At 51.4% G+C, this 14,867-nt stretch overlaps 4 protein-coding genes and 1 non-coding gene across 5 annotated transcripts; 3 read left to right on the top strand and 2 right to left on the bottom strand.

The window, feature by feature from the left end:
- Nucleotides 1-44: 44 nt before the first annotated feature.
- Nucleotides 45-853, bottom strand: ASPACDRAFT_40150 (bZIP transcription factor; the record flags this gene model as incomplete). The annotated part of the gene is made up of 2 exons (XM_020200711.1): nucleotides 45-767; nucleotides 830-853. 2 exons carry the CDS (start codon nucleotides 851-853, stop codon nucleotides 45-47), a joined length of 747 nt encoding a protein of 248 aa, XP_020059176.1.
- A 622-nt stretch (nucleotides 854-1,475) lies between these two features.
- On the top strand, nucleotides 1,476-2,928 carry ASPACDRAFT_113240 (uncharacterized protein). Its single transcript, XM_020195704.1, has 3 exons — nucleotides 1,476-2,280; nucleotides 2,385-2,466; nucleotides 2,534-2,928. The coding sequence occupies exons 1-3, from the start codon at nucleotides 1,719-1,721 to the stop codon at nucleotides 2,646-2,648; spliced, it is 759 nt and encodes a 252-aa protein (XP_020059175.1). The 5' UTR covers nucleotides 1,476-1,718; the 3' UTR covers nucleotides 2,649-2,928.
- A 4,197-nt stretch (nucleotides 2,929-7,125) lies between these two features.
- Nucleotides 7,126-7,196, top strand: ASPACDRAFT_t90. Its single transcript has one exon. It is a non-coding gene; the product is annotated as a tRNA-Gly (tRNA).
- Nucleotides 7,197-8,569: 1,373 nt separating this feature from the next.
- Nucleotides 8,570-11,888, top strand: ASPACDRAFT_113238 (putative C6 transcription factor). The gene has a single exon (XM_020195703.1). The coding sequence runs from the start codon at nucleotides 8,741-8,743 to the stop codon at nucleotides 11,618-11,620; it is 2,880 nt and encodes a 959-aa protein (XP_020059174.1). The 5' UTR covers nucleotides 8,570-8,740; the 3' UTR covers nucleotides 11,621-11,888.
- A 1,008-nt stretch (nucleotides 11,889-12,896) lies between these two features.
- ASPACDRAFT_75943 (putative vacuolar sorting receptor (Mrl1)) lies at nucleotides 12,897-14,825 on the bottom strand. Its single transcript, XM_020204596.1, has 4 exons — nucleotides 14,264-14,825; nucleotides 13,923-14,213; nucleotides 13,747-13,873; nucleotides 12,897-13,302 (listed from the first exon to the last, which is right to left on the bottom strand). The coding sequence occupies exons 1-4, from the start codon at nucleotides 14,638-14,640 to the stop codon at nucleotides 13,144-13,146; spliced, it is 954 nt and encodes a 317-aa protein (XP_020059173.1). The 5' UTR covers nucleotides 14,641-14,825; the 3' UTR covers nucleotides 12,897-13,143.
- Between the last annotated feature and the right edge of the window lie 42 nt (nucleotides 14,826-14,867).

The raw sequence follows: 14,867 nt of genomic DNA, 5'->3' as shown, positions 1-14,867 counted from the left end.
AAAGCTGACCCCTGGGAGTCAATTATAAAGGTCAGAGAGGCGACTCAGTTGTTGCTAATCTCGTCAAGAACCTGGAACAGAATCTGGTTCTGCACCCTGCACCCCTCCTCCGTGGTGAGGCCTCTGGAGAAGCCTGCCCAGAGCTTGCGTCGAATCTCGTCTAGCTCAACGCCCCGCGTGTTGTACTGTGTGATGAGTTCGTCGGCGATGGCGCAAAGGGTTGTATTGAGGACATCTCCGCTGTTACTATCCGGCCATGACGATCCGGTTTCGTCGGGTGAGCAGCCACATACTGATTGACCGTGGGGTTTCTCTCGGTCATTCTTCATCGGGTGACCTGGGAGGTCGACGGTAGACTCTCTCACTCCATTGACCGGCTTCGAATCTAAAGGTGGCGATACTCCAGCAGTATCAGGAGTGGTCTCAGAACGACAAGTCTGCTGGACACGGCCACGACACGGTCGAGCCTTCACGCCAGACCGCGAAAGGCTGGGGATGGCGATCTTCTGCGTTGGGCTTGGGTCATCCACCGTCTTATTCAAATAGTCCTCGATCGCATTGGATGATAGGCCCACGTCCAACAATAAACATCTTAGTCTCCGATTCTCTGCGTCGAGACACTGGACTGTCAGTCGGTGTTCAACGTCCTTCTGACGGACTTGCTCCTGTAGGAAGATTAGTTTCTGCTCTAACTCGCGAGTATGCGCCTGCTTTCTGGCACGGCTCTTTCGTTGGTTCTCCCTGATGCGTGCAAGTCTATCTGCAACCTGCGTGTGATGTTTGGTCAGAACTGTAAAAGGCTTGACAACGGGCACAGAGTGCTAGAAACCTTTGAAGGCGATGGCGAGCCCATTCTGCAGTGGGTCGGAGTTTGATGTCTGGACAACGGAGGATTGTTAGGAGCCAAGCAGCATAATTCTACAACCCGTGCGAGGAGCTACGGAATAGGTTCATATGCAATTGTGATGCAAGATTGTCCCTCACTGCGTTAATGGCAGAAACTGGATGCCGTAGTCGCCCCGTGCCTCGGGGTCCATTGCCCGATTAGGACGTATAGGGCGAAGGATCCGGGAGGTCTGGAACTCGTCAGTGTGAAAGATTAAAAGGAGATAAGGGGCTGACAGCAAAGCCACTCGATGACTGACCCACCGACTGGAGGTCATAGCTCAGAAACTTCGGTACGATATCAGATCAGATATGGAAGCCCTTTAGATCTGGAGAATTTCGGGATTACGTGTGCTCGGCACGGCAACCTTCCCTACCAGTAGTATATATAGTATAGTAAAGTACTGTACAAGACTGTACATACATTGCGTGCCAGAGGAAGGCGATCTCATAGATCAATTGTGAAGAAAGGTGTGTCTGCTCCCCACACCATGTTTAGGATCCTAGAGGTCGATAGCCTCTCCCAATATGACAGATCTAGCCGCAAGACATCAATGATTCCATGGAATAGTCATGGAAGCCGCGACGAAGCTATGAGTGGCTGCATGTAGTTAACCTGCACGACGTCACTAGCCGCCCTCGGGTCAACCCATTCATCACTCATCGTTCGTTCATTGAGCTCTCAATCTCCTTCCAAGTCCCTCAATTCCATCAATTGACCACGACCACCACCGCCATTCTGGCCACCACCTAGCACTTCCTCCTCCTCATCGCCCACAGCACCAATATTACATCCCAATTGACACCAACCAACCAACCAACCAACCCCAACCATGGTCTCAACCCGCCATCACCCCGACGACTTCCCACCACCTCCAACGTCCCCAACCCCAAACACCAACACCAATATTAACGGCAGCAGCAGCAGCAGCGGCAACACCCCCAAAAAATGGGTCCATACCCCCTCCACCCCGATCACGCTCTGGCTCCTCTTCTCCGTGCCCCTCGTCCTCTGGGACGCGGGCTACGTCCTCCTCCGCCCGCACTCCATGCCGGGCCACAGCCTGCACTCACCGCTGTGGACCCCCTACGCGCTTTACGGCACGATCGACTACATCTACGGCTGGCCGGCCTTCAACGCCCGCAACGGCTTCACCGCCGCGCAGACCGTGCTGAACCTGTTCGAGAGCGCCGGCTACCTCTACTACCTGGCCGTCGTCTACCGCTACGGCACTAGCCTGACCGCCAACGGCCGCGGCGGCCAGCGCCACCCGCACAAGGGCGTGGAGTGGTTCCTGCGCGAGACGAAGGTGGTGGCGGGGCGGACGGGCGCACTGGCGTTGCTGGTCGCGTACAGTGCTTCGGTGATGACGCTGGGGAAGACGGTTCTTTATTGTAGGTTGATCTCACCCTTCCCCCGCTTCTTTTCACCTCTGCGAGGGCTGAAGGGGGAGAGGTTGATGGGTAAATGATTGCTGATCTTGACATCCAATTCACAGGGTTGAACGAGGTGTTCTCCGGGTTTGAGAACATCGGACACAATGATTTCTGGACGTTGGTCTTCTTCTGGATTATCCCGAAGTAAGTTGATTTTTTACCTTGTTTAAAGCTCATCGAGGAGGGCAGAAGGCTGATCAGTTGATTGTAGTGGTCTGTGGATTGTCTTCCCCAGCTATAATATCTATATTCTTGGAGCGGAGATCATGGCAGCGTTGGAGACCTCGGTCCCGCGGCAACGGGTCGGGCGACCCAAGTCGTCGTAGGTCCGGTTGGTCCAGTTGGATGTGGCTCCCATACATTCAATGGTTTCAGCTTAGATTGGGACTGTCTGGGGGTGGGATATGTGACGGGGAGGACGTGTGTAAGCAGGTCTAGTATGGCATCATTCACATCATCCCTTAGCGATTCCTATATAAAGATTCCAAGTGATAATTCCTGAAAGCTCAAAGGGCCTAGATCTCCACAAGTTCCTATAAATGTGTTAGTGTTTCCCTAGGAGAAGAGCCGCCCCAGATCTTATCATCACGCTTGAATCGTACTCTGTATAATGTGATAGATCTCAATTTTCACTGCCTTCTCGATCGCTGCTCAGTCCTTCTATCAAACAAGCGTTTCGACCACCGCGTCCACGCGTAGTCCATCTTCCAAGAGCGCATCTGCTTCTGTTCTTCGTACAATGCTTGGTGTTCTTGCTCACATCTCCTGCCGGCAGAGTTGATAAATACGACTTACCCAGCACTTTATCAAGCACATTTTTGGGCAAGCAAGGCAGCGAATCTAGGTGATGGCCTTGAGGCTTTCAGAGGACTCTTTTACCCCAGAACATCCTCTATGTATGTACTGTACCCTCCGTACCCTTCATGTGTAGTCCTACTACTGGCTTTAATCTCTCATACAGACCGAAAGAATGAATCTTACAATGGTAGGCGGCACTGCCACTGTATTATGCGTTTCCCCTCTAGAGGAAAGAGGAAAGAATGCAAACTCGCGGCGGACTTTGCACCTGCCACCTGCCACATCTATTGGGCTTCCTATTCGAAGGTTAAGCGAGGGTCATCGTTCCTTCCTCTGTTGATCTACTCATGCTGGGTATAAGAACCCGCCCGCGCCCCCCTCTCGTCCTGTTCTTCTCTTTTCCTCTCCAACTTCTTTTGATTGAGTGTTGTCGCTACCTATATGGTAGCACTTAGAGTAGGCTTGCCCTAAGCATACATCACTGTCTTCCTCTGGTCTCCAGGGAAGCAATTTTTGAAACCTTGTCTGTCATTCGACAGACCCCTTCTTATTTTTTTTCACCAGGGTGCCGGCTTGTCCGACTATCTGGAGAGGAAGACTGGCTCCATTTCTACATGCTTGTGTGTCTTTGCTTGTGTGCTTTGCTCGTGTGGGCTTTGCTTGTATGTCTTTGCTTGCACGTCTTTGGCTGTGACTCTGTGTGATCTGTGTCTCTGTGCGCCAGACAATCTGCTTCGTGGGGTGTTTGGATGAATAGTTCGATGTAGTCGAGTCTTTCGGCTGGTGGGTCCAAGTGATCAGATTATTCCGCGTCCTTTTGTCTTTCGCTGAATCAAAAGATCTCTGCATTGTTCCAAGGTACGCCATCAACTTCCAATGGCGCCAAACTGATAAGAGACCGAGCCGAATCTCGAGGGGGTAGTGAGTCCTGGTACACTTTGGTCGTATTGCGACTGCCGCCTCCTCTCAGGTTCCAGTGTCAAGGCACCGGGCACCTCTTATATGAATAGATGAGAACAAAGAGCCTTTAAAGGAAGCGTGCAATAAGCACATTGACCATTGAAGCACAGCCTCCAGTGTAGCCACAGTTTTTACATTCCAAGAAAACCATAAATACTGTAGCTAGAGCAGACAATTTAAGGCTACCAAAGCAGCATAGGTCGTCTTTTCTGGCCGCGAAGCAAGACAGTCATCTTACTCAAGTTTGAACAAGAAGAAGACTAGCATCGTTCATTTGTTCCTAATCTCATTATTGCTATTGCATCGGCAAGAAATCACATCGTTCAGTGCAGGGGCACGCCAAATCGAGTGTCCAAGGGGAGAAACTCATATGCTTTAGAGTCATCTACTTTCTAAGATTCAACGCCGGCACCGCGACCGTTCACGCCCCCCATCAATCCATGAGCCCTCGTGCGGGATAGAGGCATTTCTACGTTGGGATAGTGACCTACTATCTGGCATCACGGGGAAATAGCTCAAGCGATCTTCGTGCAAAATCGAGAAGCTCTCGCTGAGGTCAGTATTGTGAAGGAAAGGTCAAGCAAGCAAGGAAAAGAAATTTTCGATTCTCTAGGGGCCGGACGTGGCAAAACAGCTACAACCTCAATGGGAACCGGGCACTCTACATAGTAGTAGGAGGGCATGTGAAGCACCTTGTTCACCAGAATTCTTGATTTATCCCCTATAGTTCCACTCAAAGATAGCCACCAGCACAAAAGCCGAGCTACCGTAGCTCAAACCCCCACCGTCTGCCGAATGGCCATCCACGAAAGGATGAGAATATTATATAGCCAGACTCCCTGCACGTGCGCTCGAAAGATCTCATGGGCGGCGATGCCTTCGAGTTCTTCCAGCCCGTCGGTTCTCATACCGAGGACGCTGATGCGCTTGACATGACGGTTCCCGGGAGATCGCCAGTTGATATAGAGTACAGCATTCGACAGGACAGACGGAGCTCGCGCCATTCCGGTTGATCTAGGTTTAATTGAGGCCTGTGCCGAGTAGAACGTCTTTCCCTGTAAGAACGAAGGACAGTCAGCCACCAATTCGACAGGGAAACCGTAACGAAGCAAGTCGCAAAGCTTGTTGGTGCTTTCTACTTGCATAAACAATCGCTTGTCTTCAGTCTCTGTGAGACACATTCAACATGCCTATTCTTGAGAATGCTGCATTTGGCTGCTGGCGTGTGTTCGCTTTCGTTGGCATTGACTGGTAGCTCAATATCCCCCTCCTGCTGCGCTCGAGCTCTAATCGAGGACACGAATCTTGATTGATGAATTGAAGGTCACTTGAGTGAAATATGGATCCAGCTTTCAAAAGCCATTGGAACTGTTGGTAATGGTGATAGCGGCGACGCTGTAGTTTGTGGAAGGTGGAAGAGGGGGCTCGGAGGAGCTACAGGCGATAAAGGGAATGGATAGAACAGATCTTGAAAGGTAGGTACTGTACTGTGGATAGTCGATCCGAGGCCTCGTAGCTTGAAATTATCATTCACATAGTCCTATTATCACCATTCATTCATCCAACCCAAGCCCTGTAGGTTAATTGAAAGCCTTGTTATTAACCTTATCAAATGATAGTGAAGCTATACCTAGAAGCTTACCTCGCCGTCGCCCACCTTTCCCCAGACATCTCTGTTTATCTGTTTAACATTATTTCCATTACTTCTAGGCGTCTTTCAAGAGTTTCAAGTTTTACTGTCTTCTTGACCGTTTCCCTGGGAAGTACACCCTTCATGGTCCTTCCTTCCCTACAATACTTAGCCTTTTCACCCAACTCAAGCAAGTGGGTTGATCTCTCATATATAACAGCTGGCATAGAATCGAGCGGGTCTACATAGCCAAACTCCATTGCACACGCCGTTGCACGGCCATCATTTGCAATTCATACACTTTGAAAATCTTCTCTATCGACCTCTACTGGCTCGATCGAACAACTGCGCACCTGCAGCGAAGGCGAACACTGCGGAATTCCCCCGAGCAGCTCACCTTGAAGGACACCCACTATACAACCCTCCAACCACGTCTTCTAAGCCTCCAAGCTCCCCCCCCCCGACTTGTGCCTCCAATACGCAGACCCTCACTCCGAGTCGAGTAAATCTCCATCATCGCGCTCCTCCCCGCAACTTGATTATAATGAATGTAGCACCGCTTGGGCATGCTGCTGTACGATTTTCTGGGGAAAAGAGCCCAGATTAACCTCCGGTGGCGAGGAGAAATGCAGTATGCAACCTACTTGGTTGGGCTTAGGGCTTATTTGGCCCTATTCCTCTTTCTTATCTTTGGGAGGGGGATCCTAGGGTCATTGTCCGAAATGCAGAGGTTCTAAGAGCACCAACTCAACCACCACCCATTCAACAACCCACACATCCCTCACAACTGGGAATGGAGCCCAGAGACCCGTGGGGCGAAGCGAAGTGCAATATGCATGCATACCTACTTGGTTATACTCAGGTACGTATGTTTTCTGGTTTGTTGGGGGGGGGGGGGCATCGTTCGTCTTCAATAACAGAGATTGTTACAGCACTGCTCTTCCACCAGCTTTTTAGCAACCCACACATCCCACACAATTGGGAAAGAAGCCCAGACTACCTTTTTAGTGAAGAGAGTTGCCGTATACCGTATATACTTTTCTCTATTATTGCTGTACAAAGAACAATATGATGGCTCATAATTAATCTACATAAAGCTGTTGTATTGAAGTTCATGATGCTTAGGAAAATGACCTGGTAGAGGGGAGGCCAGATCCAGTGCTTTATCTTCTCAGTGCCTTCGCAACTTCGCAGAGCTTATCCTTGTAGAGAGGGTCGGATTAACTATCCTAGATGGTATTAGTGAGCGACAATTCACTACCTAGTAGTATGTACATTCTTAGCACTCCGCTCAGGACGATGGTATTTGAACCCGGTGAAGTAAGAATGCATGTATGGAACGGAGGACGTTCGGACTGGGGTAAGCAGGGTAGCACGTGGTGTTGCAATCAGATCTCAAAAAGACATATTGATAAGCATCATTGGTCTAGTGGTAAAATTCATCGTTGCCATCGATAAGGCCTGTGTTCGATTCACGGATGATGTATTGACGATTTAATTTTTCTCTTTGCACCTTGAATCGTTTATTCCCGACGGTGGAGAAAAGGCTCGGGGAAAAAGTGAGCATGACGTGGATCGAACCCGTGCTCACCCGCAAAAAGTTTGGCCTCCTAGAACTTCTTTGATTGGGCAGGTCGTGCCAACTGTACCATCTGACCAAGTATGCCGACAGCCATCCCCTTGACTTGAGCTATATCCCCCAGTACCGTGTATTGCAGGTCAAGAATGGTTTTGCAAGAATCGGTTCATGAGTAGCACTGACCCTCGAGGCTTTCTCACTGCTCTATACACAAATTCATGGCGGGCCTAGATTACGTTCCCCTCCCGCTTTTTGTCTTCAGTAGTACCAGAAATCGGGGCTGCGATGCTATACATAATACTAAATCCACCAACCACCTCATGCGGAACAGCCGTGTTCAAAACCACATCCGATCGTATTCATAGGATCATAAAGTACCTTTGAAAGATGACGAAGACTCCCACTCCCTGCTAAGGTGGCTGCGCAGAAAGAATGTAGAGGGCAGAGCCGGAATCGAACCGGGGTAGTCCCCTGTGAACCTTTAAAAAAATGTAGCTTCTCTTTGATGTGTCTTCCCTGGTCCAAGGGATACGGGGCCGGGTCAACTGTACCATCTGGCCCCTTTGTAAAATTATGGACACTCATCTGGATAATAACCTGCAAGCTAACAAGAAAGTCGTCAGGAAGCAGTGTGCAGCCCTGTCATATTCGGTTTCGCGATGAAAGCGTGATTCCAGAAAGGCTTGGTTGTACAGCACGAGTATGCTTACTCCATACTTTGCGGGGTATTCTCGTCCCCCACTCGGAACAAGAAGGGCAGACGACAGCTGCAGGGATCAACCGGGGCCCCGAACTATACCGGAACACTGACTACTATACTAGTCAGAATTCACTGGAAGTTTGCTACCGTCTACATATATACTTACCTACCTAGCTGTCTTATAAATTATGAGGGTCGACATCCATGACGCTCGGCCACTATACATGTACTGTACATAGTACGTATGTGACAGTGAATCATGAACCATCCGGAGCGGCCCGCCCATGAGGCAATGACTTGAAGGCGTGCAGCAGTGAGGTTGCACGGGACCTTGGCTTGACTCTGCAACCGTCAAACTCACAGGGAATACAGTCTGGATAAATGTACGCCTCTCCCAGCTCTTGTCCGCTGCTATATCCCCTCCTCATGGCAGCATTTTATCCAGTCCGCTAAAGAGTTTGGAGGCATTGCGCATTAGTAATCGGCCAATTTGTGAGGAAGGATGAAGGCGGCGGCCAGTCACGCCAAGCGACCAGTCAGCGACCCTGACAATGCGATTTCCCCATACCCACACCCACCACCGCCTCTCGGTTTCAGCCCGTCGTCCGCAGAACCCCATCACCACCACCACCACCACCACCACCCCCCCAGCCTACACAACCAGACCTTGTGGCCCCGTCTTCCCTCGCCCACAAGTCCCAACCCGCCAAACGATGATCTGGGTCTGGTTCTTGGGGTATCTGCACCCATCATGATGGCTCCCGAGTCCGACGACTCCCCTTTGGCCTCCACCGGCCTGGCCTTTGGCCCCGACGATATCACTCTCCCCGAAGACTTCGACACCCACAGCCCCGCCAGCTCGCGTGATCCCGGTAGTGTCATCGCCCCTGGCGATTCCAACTTCTTGCAGGAATCTGGGCATGATGCGCATCGAGATGACGCCCCCGGGGATTCCGCCCTCAACCCGGACGCACAGCAGAGTGAAAAACCCGCATGGAGCGAGATGAAGACCAAGGCCGGGAAGGAGCGCAAGCGCTTGCCGCTGGCCTGTATCGCCTGCCGACGCAAAAAGATCCGATGCTCCGGCGAGAAGCCCGCCTGCAAGCATTGCTCGCGCTCCCGCATTCCCTGCGTCTACAAGGTCACCACGAGGAAAGCGGCCCCCCGCACCGATTACATGGCGATGCTCGACAAGCGGCTCAAGCGCATGGAGGACCGGGTGATCAAGACCATCCCGAAGGAAGAAACGAGAGACATGGCTGCCATTGGTCGGTCGGTGGTCCGGCCCCCGCAGCCGGGACAGACCGCGAAAGCGCAGAAGAAGCGCACGGCGGAGGAAGCCTTCGCGGCGGAACTGGATGAGTGGGGCCGGGGCAGTCGCGAAGGTCCGCAGGACACCTTTCCGATGCGCCGGGAGAGCAAGCCAGGCGATGCCTCGGGTCTGATGACGGAGGGGGCCGAGTTCCTGCCCTCGTTGGAGATCCAAGAACATCTGGCGGAGGTGTTCTTCGACTGCGTCTATGGCCAATCCTACCTCCTGCTCCACAAACCCAGCTTCATGCGAAGGCTCAAGGCGAGGACGGTACCTCCCGTGCTCATCCTAGCTGTTTGTGCCGTGTCGGCGCGGTTCTCGACGCACCCGCAGATCAACTCCGAGCCGCCCTTCTTGCGCGGTGAGAATTGGGCGAACCCCGCCGCCGCGATCGCCTTGAGTCGCCATGACGAACCAAATATTACCATCCTCACGGTATTCTTGTTACTGGGACTTCACGAGTTTGGCACCTGCCATGGCGGCCGGAGTTGGTCGTTTGGTGGACAAGCACTGCGCATGGCTTACGCTCTACAATTGCACCGGGAGCTCGAATATGACCCTCTACTTGTGCAAAAAAACGGCAATGGCTCCCAGCAGCTCAGCTTCACTGACCGCGAGATCCGAAGACGAACCATGTGGGCTTGCTTTTTAATGGACCGATATAATTCTTCCGGGAGCCAGCGCCCGCCCATTGGTAACGAGAAATTCTTGCAAATCCAGCTCCCCATCAAAGAGACGCATTTTCAAATGGAGATCCCAGGGCCAACCGAAGATCTAGACGGCGTTGTTTTGAACCCAATACCCGACGATGTGGGCCAATTATCCAACGCTCGAGACAATATGGGAGTATCAGCTTACATCATCCGTGCTGTTGTTATCTGGGGACGCATCGTCGACTACTTGAACCTAGGAGGTAAGCGGAGAGATACACAGCCGCTGTGGTCGCCCGAATCTGGCTACATGCGCCTCAAGCGACAGATTGAGGAATTTTCCGCATCACTCCCCAGCCATCTTTCTTTCAATTATGAGAATCTTCAAATTCACGCAGCCGATCGGATTGCGAACCAGTTTCTCTTCCTGCATATCATTATTCACCAAAACATGCTCTTCTTGAACCAGTTCGCCATCCCATTATCCCCGGGCGGACGACCACCGCGGGACATGCCTAAGGTCTTCCTGAGCAATGCTGGGCGTGCTGCAGTAGAAGCAGCTCATCATATCTCCGTGCTGATTGACCGTGCTTCGGCTTATCCCCTGACGGTCCCGTTCGCCGGGTACTGTGCATATTCCGCCAGTACGGTTCACATTTGGGGAATCTTCTCAAAAAACGCACAGCTGGAGGCACGGTCCAAGGAGAACCTACGCCATACGTATCGTTACCTCAACAAGATGAAGAAATACTGGGGTATGTTCCATTATATGGTCGAGAGCGCCAAGGATCGTTATCGACAATTTGCAGACGCTGCTATCAAGGGTACGGTGATAACGCAGAACGGTGGGCAGATTACCCCTATGTTCCAGTACGGCGATTGGTTCGATAAGTATCCTCACGGCATGTCGAGATCTCACTGGGAGGAGCCCGACCCGAAGGCGAAGTCTAAGAACGACGAAGGAGTGATGAGCCAAAGACCCGATCTGCAAAGCGTCGAGGAATTCTTCGCCAGCCTTTCGCCCACGCCACAACACACTATGCCACGCCGAGCCTCGAAGAGAAGCGGCAAAGGCGACAGCGTCGCCGGCTTTGACCAAGCCACACCACCACAGTCAGTGGGCGAGGTGACTATGGAGGGTGCACCAGGAATGCTGGGCACCACTGGAACTGGTTTTCCTCAACCCGCCATGTTTAACCACCGCAATGGACAACCGCCGTTTGGTCAAACCGCGTTTGAATTCCCCATGCCGGCTGCTGATCAGCTCCCACAACTCGATCGGCAGTTTGTGTATGGCTCATTCAGCGACTTTGATCCTGCTGCCGCGGCATTTGTGCCCCCTGTACCTGACAAGCCAGCTATGCCGCCGGCGCCACCTGATATGCCTCCTACCCAAGACCCGACTTCTACTATCTTCACCGGGCAGATAGACCCCAACGCGCCATCCGGCGCCGGGGAATACTACCAACCAAGTGCCTGGTTCCTTCCATTCAACCTTGACCCGGTCGGTGCTGGAGCGGGGGTCAACCTCGACCCAGCAGCACAGCCAGGAGGGCCGACTAGCAATCCTGTTGGCGGACCAGACCTCTCTGGCTTCGGGGGTGCTGGCGCTATGCCCATGGGTGCGTACGACATGGGACTGGGGGCCAACCGCGGCTCGCATGCCTGATCATCTGGCATGTTTTTGTGGCATTTATCTTTCTGTGACTCGTGCAGTGGGAACCTTAACATCTTTACTTTCATCTTCGTACTTTGGCGACTGATTATTTCTTTGGTTGAACGGGCGGGGTTGTATATGCGGGAGGGAAAGAATCGGAGTTAAAAGAGCTATGAGTTACTGGTCGCATTGTGAAAATGATGCTTTTATGCCCCCGTCACTCTGGATGTATTATGTAGGTGCTATATACCAGGAATATATATATTTGTGATCTTACTAGACTGGATGTGTCCTTGGTTGAGGATTAATCCGATAGCATTGAGGTTGGGTCATGATCCTAGAGAAACCGACACTATGGACATATGTTCTGTTCTATACTATGGATGACCCGAGAGACTCTTTTCATGCCACCGGTGCCGACATAAGGCCGTGCAGAGTGACACTCATTTTGTTTTCTAGCAAAAAGAAGAAGAAGAAGAAGAAGAAGAAGAAGAAGAACAAGATAATAATAATAAAGATACTAGAAAGGAACCGTCTTAATTTCCCGCGTTATCGCTTCGCTAGGAACCTGTGTAAATAATTACCGCTTGTGTTTCTTCTTCCCATTGCCCATGAGAATTGCTTCTGTGGCCGAAATTTCCATCGGGATGGTTAGTTCTCCCGAGCTGAAGTAAGAATGCCCCTTGGTCACCAAACCTTAAAACTGTATTGTGTATCTGTTCATTGCTTCATATCCCGCATGGCACACACTTTTTTTTGGCATTATTCATTGTTGATTTCTCTCCCGTAAGGCGTTGGATGTGGCGTAACAATGTGATCCTGATAGTTTGGTCCATAGGGTGGTTGGTGCTTTACTGTTCTCTTTCTCTATAGCTAGTATAGTGCTTACAGCGATCTTTTTCTATGTGGTGTTTAGCGTCAAAGAATCAAAGAGTCAAATCAATCACTAACACGATTTTCGGTCCCCAGCATACGCAAGAATCAGGTTATTCGTAGTACAGTACATAGTTCCCTACGGGGATTAACCATCCTACCTAGTATTAACCTGGCTTCTCTTACTTGATTCCTTCTGCGCGGCCGGCTTTATAGATACCCGTGCTTCACTCTGCCTCGGTCTCCAGCATCCTAATGACACTAGTACTTCCTTGGAATGATGTCTGGCAGTGAAGATTCTGCTCGCGTGAGCTGCGATATACATCCTTAGTTATGCCGTTGAGTTGTACATACGCGGCTGGACCCCTCCGAAGCCAGACGTACTGTGGTGACCATTGACCATGCTTATAAAATCATATCATAACTCTGGTATACTCCACCACTGGTGAACATGACAGACGAGCGCATAAACCATCAAATACATGGAAACATTCATATCAGTACAACCGCCAGAACACAGCACAGGGTACCAAGATTTTCCGTGTCACGCTCTAAATTAACCCGAACAAAAGCCAATACATGTATCTCCTCGACACATGGCGATGCGATGCGATGCAATGAAAAGCAAAAGTCATATAACCGATGCATTTGCCGGCCATCAATCAGTCGTCCCATTCTTCATCCAACTGATCTATCAGTCTGTTTTCCGCATCTAGGTCACCTCGTCGCCCGTAGCTGGACGCGCGCGTGTGCCCAAGATTCGGGGAGCGGTTGAACCGGAAGAGCCGGCCGACGGAGGAGAGTAGAATGACGAACATGTCCTATAGTTCGGAAAGCAGGGGATGAATCAGCATCGATTCCGCATTATTTGATATTCAAAACGAAGGCGAAACGAAAAGAGATAAAGACATGTCGCTGTGATTCAGTACAAAATGTTCAATGACGTGGTATAGAAACTGGCTAGATATCGAACAGCATCATAGGGAATCCAGCTTGCTCCGGATGGCCCGCGGCGGGAAGCCAGCACCATAGCTCCAGGATGTTTATTCATGTCCAGCACAGTATGATATATAACCAGGGGGAAGGGGTCAAGAAAAGTCGTAGGAGAGCTCCCAACATCCCGCGATTCAAGCTCCAGACCAGCCAAAGCGAGAAGATCAATCCAGTCGCGAGGTCGGAAGCCTTGTAATCCCCGATTCTTTGTACGACAGGTCTCGGTGTAGAAACCGAGAACGACGGAACGGTATCAACGCTAGTATACTTACTTTGACAAAGTCGACTATACCAGCCCAGAGGCTGTAGTTCGGGCACTGCCTCCAGCCGCGCTGGTGCATGACAGTCCGCTGATAAGCGCAGCCACCTACAAGATAGGCTGCGATAGCAATTAAGGCACTGGGAACTGTTAGCAACATGGAATTCCAAGTAAATGATAGCTGCGTACATGATGCCAAAGACCCCACCAGGCGAAAGCCCCTGGTTTGGAGGTATCGGAGCGGTAGCTCCGCAAGCGGCTGAGCTGCGCACTTCAAAGAAGTACGTGCATTGGTCCATTGTGCCGACAAACGAGACTGTTGCCTGGGACGAAGGCGAGTCTCGTTCGCAAAGGAATGACATGATGGTGGACTTAGTATGGGTGCTACCGTTGCCTAGGTAGTCGCCCGGACATGGGGAGCCATCCGTGTAGTTCATGACCAACTTGCGCCCCCGGAAGAAGGGATCGGATGCCTGTTGCCTGCACGCTGTCAGTTAAAGTCCCGAGGGAATCCCATGGGAGAAACCTACCCAATTGAGTATACCTTGCCTTCCTTCTCATAGTATGCGCTGACGTTCTTCCACCGGGCGCTATCGACTCCCACTACGTCTTTCACATCTTCCAGTACAGGCGCGCAGATGTTGACTGTGAAATTGGCACCGTAGTCATGGCCCTTGGCATGCCAGCTGCCTTCCCGAGCGTTCTTGCGAGGCCTTTCGCCCTCTGCAGGCGGAGGCGATATGGAAATCGCATTAAGATCGTAGAATAGGCCCGTGGTGGGGGAACGGACCACACAAGGTTGGAGGGAGTCTTTGGAGCCCGAAGAATCGGAGGCTGCGTATACAGGAAGTAGAGGAGCTGCGATACAGAAGAGGAGCTTGAGCAGGGAAGAAGATAGGGGCTTCATCGTGGGCGAGTGTGTCCCTTACGGAGGCAGCCGGGAGTTTCGGCGATAACAGCTCTCAGTCCGATGAGAGGAGATAACTAATGAAAGACAATCCTGTTGTCTGGTGAAAAGAGAGAGGAATGTGGTCGGAGGAAGATGATAATGGAGATACCAATGGGAAGAGGAAAAGGTAAAAGAGAGACAAACACGGCCACGAGAGGATGGATGGATGCGTAGGAAAGAGCCGC

This window comes from Aspergillus aculeatus, assembly GCF_001890905.1.
Source record: "Aspergillus aculeatus ATCC 16872 unplaced genomic scaffold ASPACscaffold_3, whole genome shotgun sequence".
Classification (NCBI taxonomy): Eukaryota; Fungi; Ascomycota; class Eurotiomycetes; order Eurotiales; family Aspergillaceae; genus Aspergillus; species Aspergillus aculeatus.
This window is presented reverse-complemented; position numbering and strand designations above follow the sequence as displayed.

Bases quoted from the DNA above. Each gene is read 5' to 3' on its own strand.
- ASPACDRAFT_113240 (XM_020195704.1), top strand. From the start codon at position 1,719: ATGGTCTCAACCCGCCATCACCCCGACGACTTCCCACCACCTCCAACG. The intron at 2,281-2,384 runs GTAGGTTGATCT...TCCAATTCACAG, and splicing joins GGGGAAGACGGTTCTTTATT to GGTTGAACGAGGTGTTCTCC. The intron at 2,467-2,533 runs GTAAGTTGATTT...AGTTGATTGTAG, and splicing joins TTCTTCTGGATTATCCCGAA to TGGTCTGTGGATTGTCTTCC.
- ASPACDRAFT_113238 (XM_020195703.1), top strand. From the start codon at position 8,741: ATGATGGCTCCCGAGTCCGACGACTCCCCTTTGGCCTCCACCGGCCTG.
- ASPACDRAFT_75943 (XM_020204596.1), bottom strand. From the start codon at position 14,640: ATGAAGCCCCTATCTTCTTCCCTGCTCAAGCTCCTCTTCTGTATCGCA. The intron at 14,214-14,263 runs GTAGGTTTCTCC...GACAGCGTGCAG, and splicing joins GGCAAGGTATACTCAATTGG to GCAACAGGCATCCGATCCCT. The intron at 13,874-13,922 runs GTACGCAGCTAT...AACAGTTCCCAG, and splicing joins GGTGGGGTCTTTGGCATCAT to TGCCTTAATTGCTATCGCAG.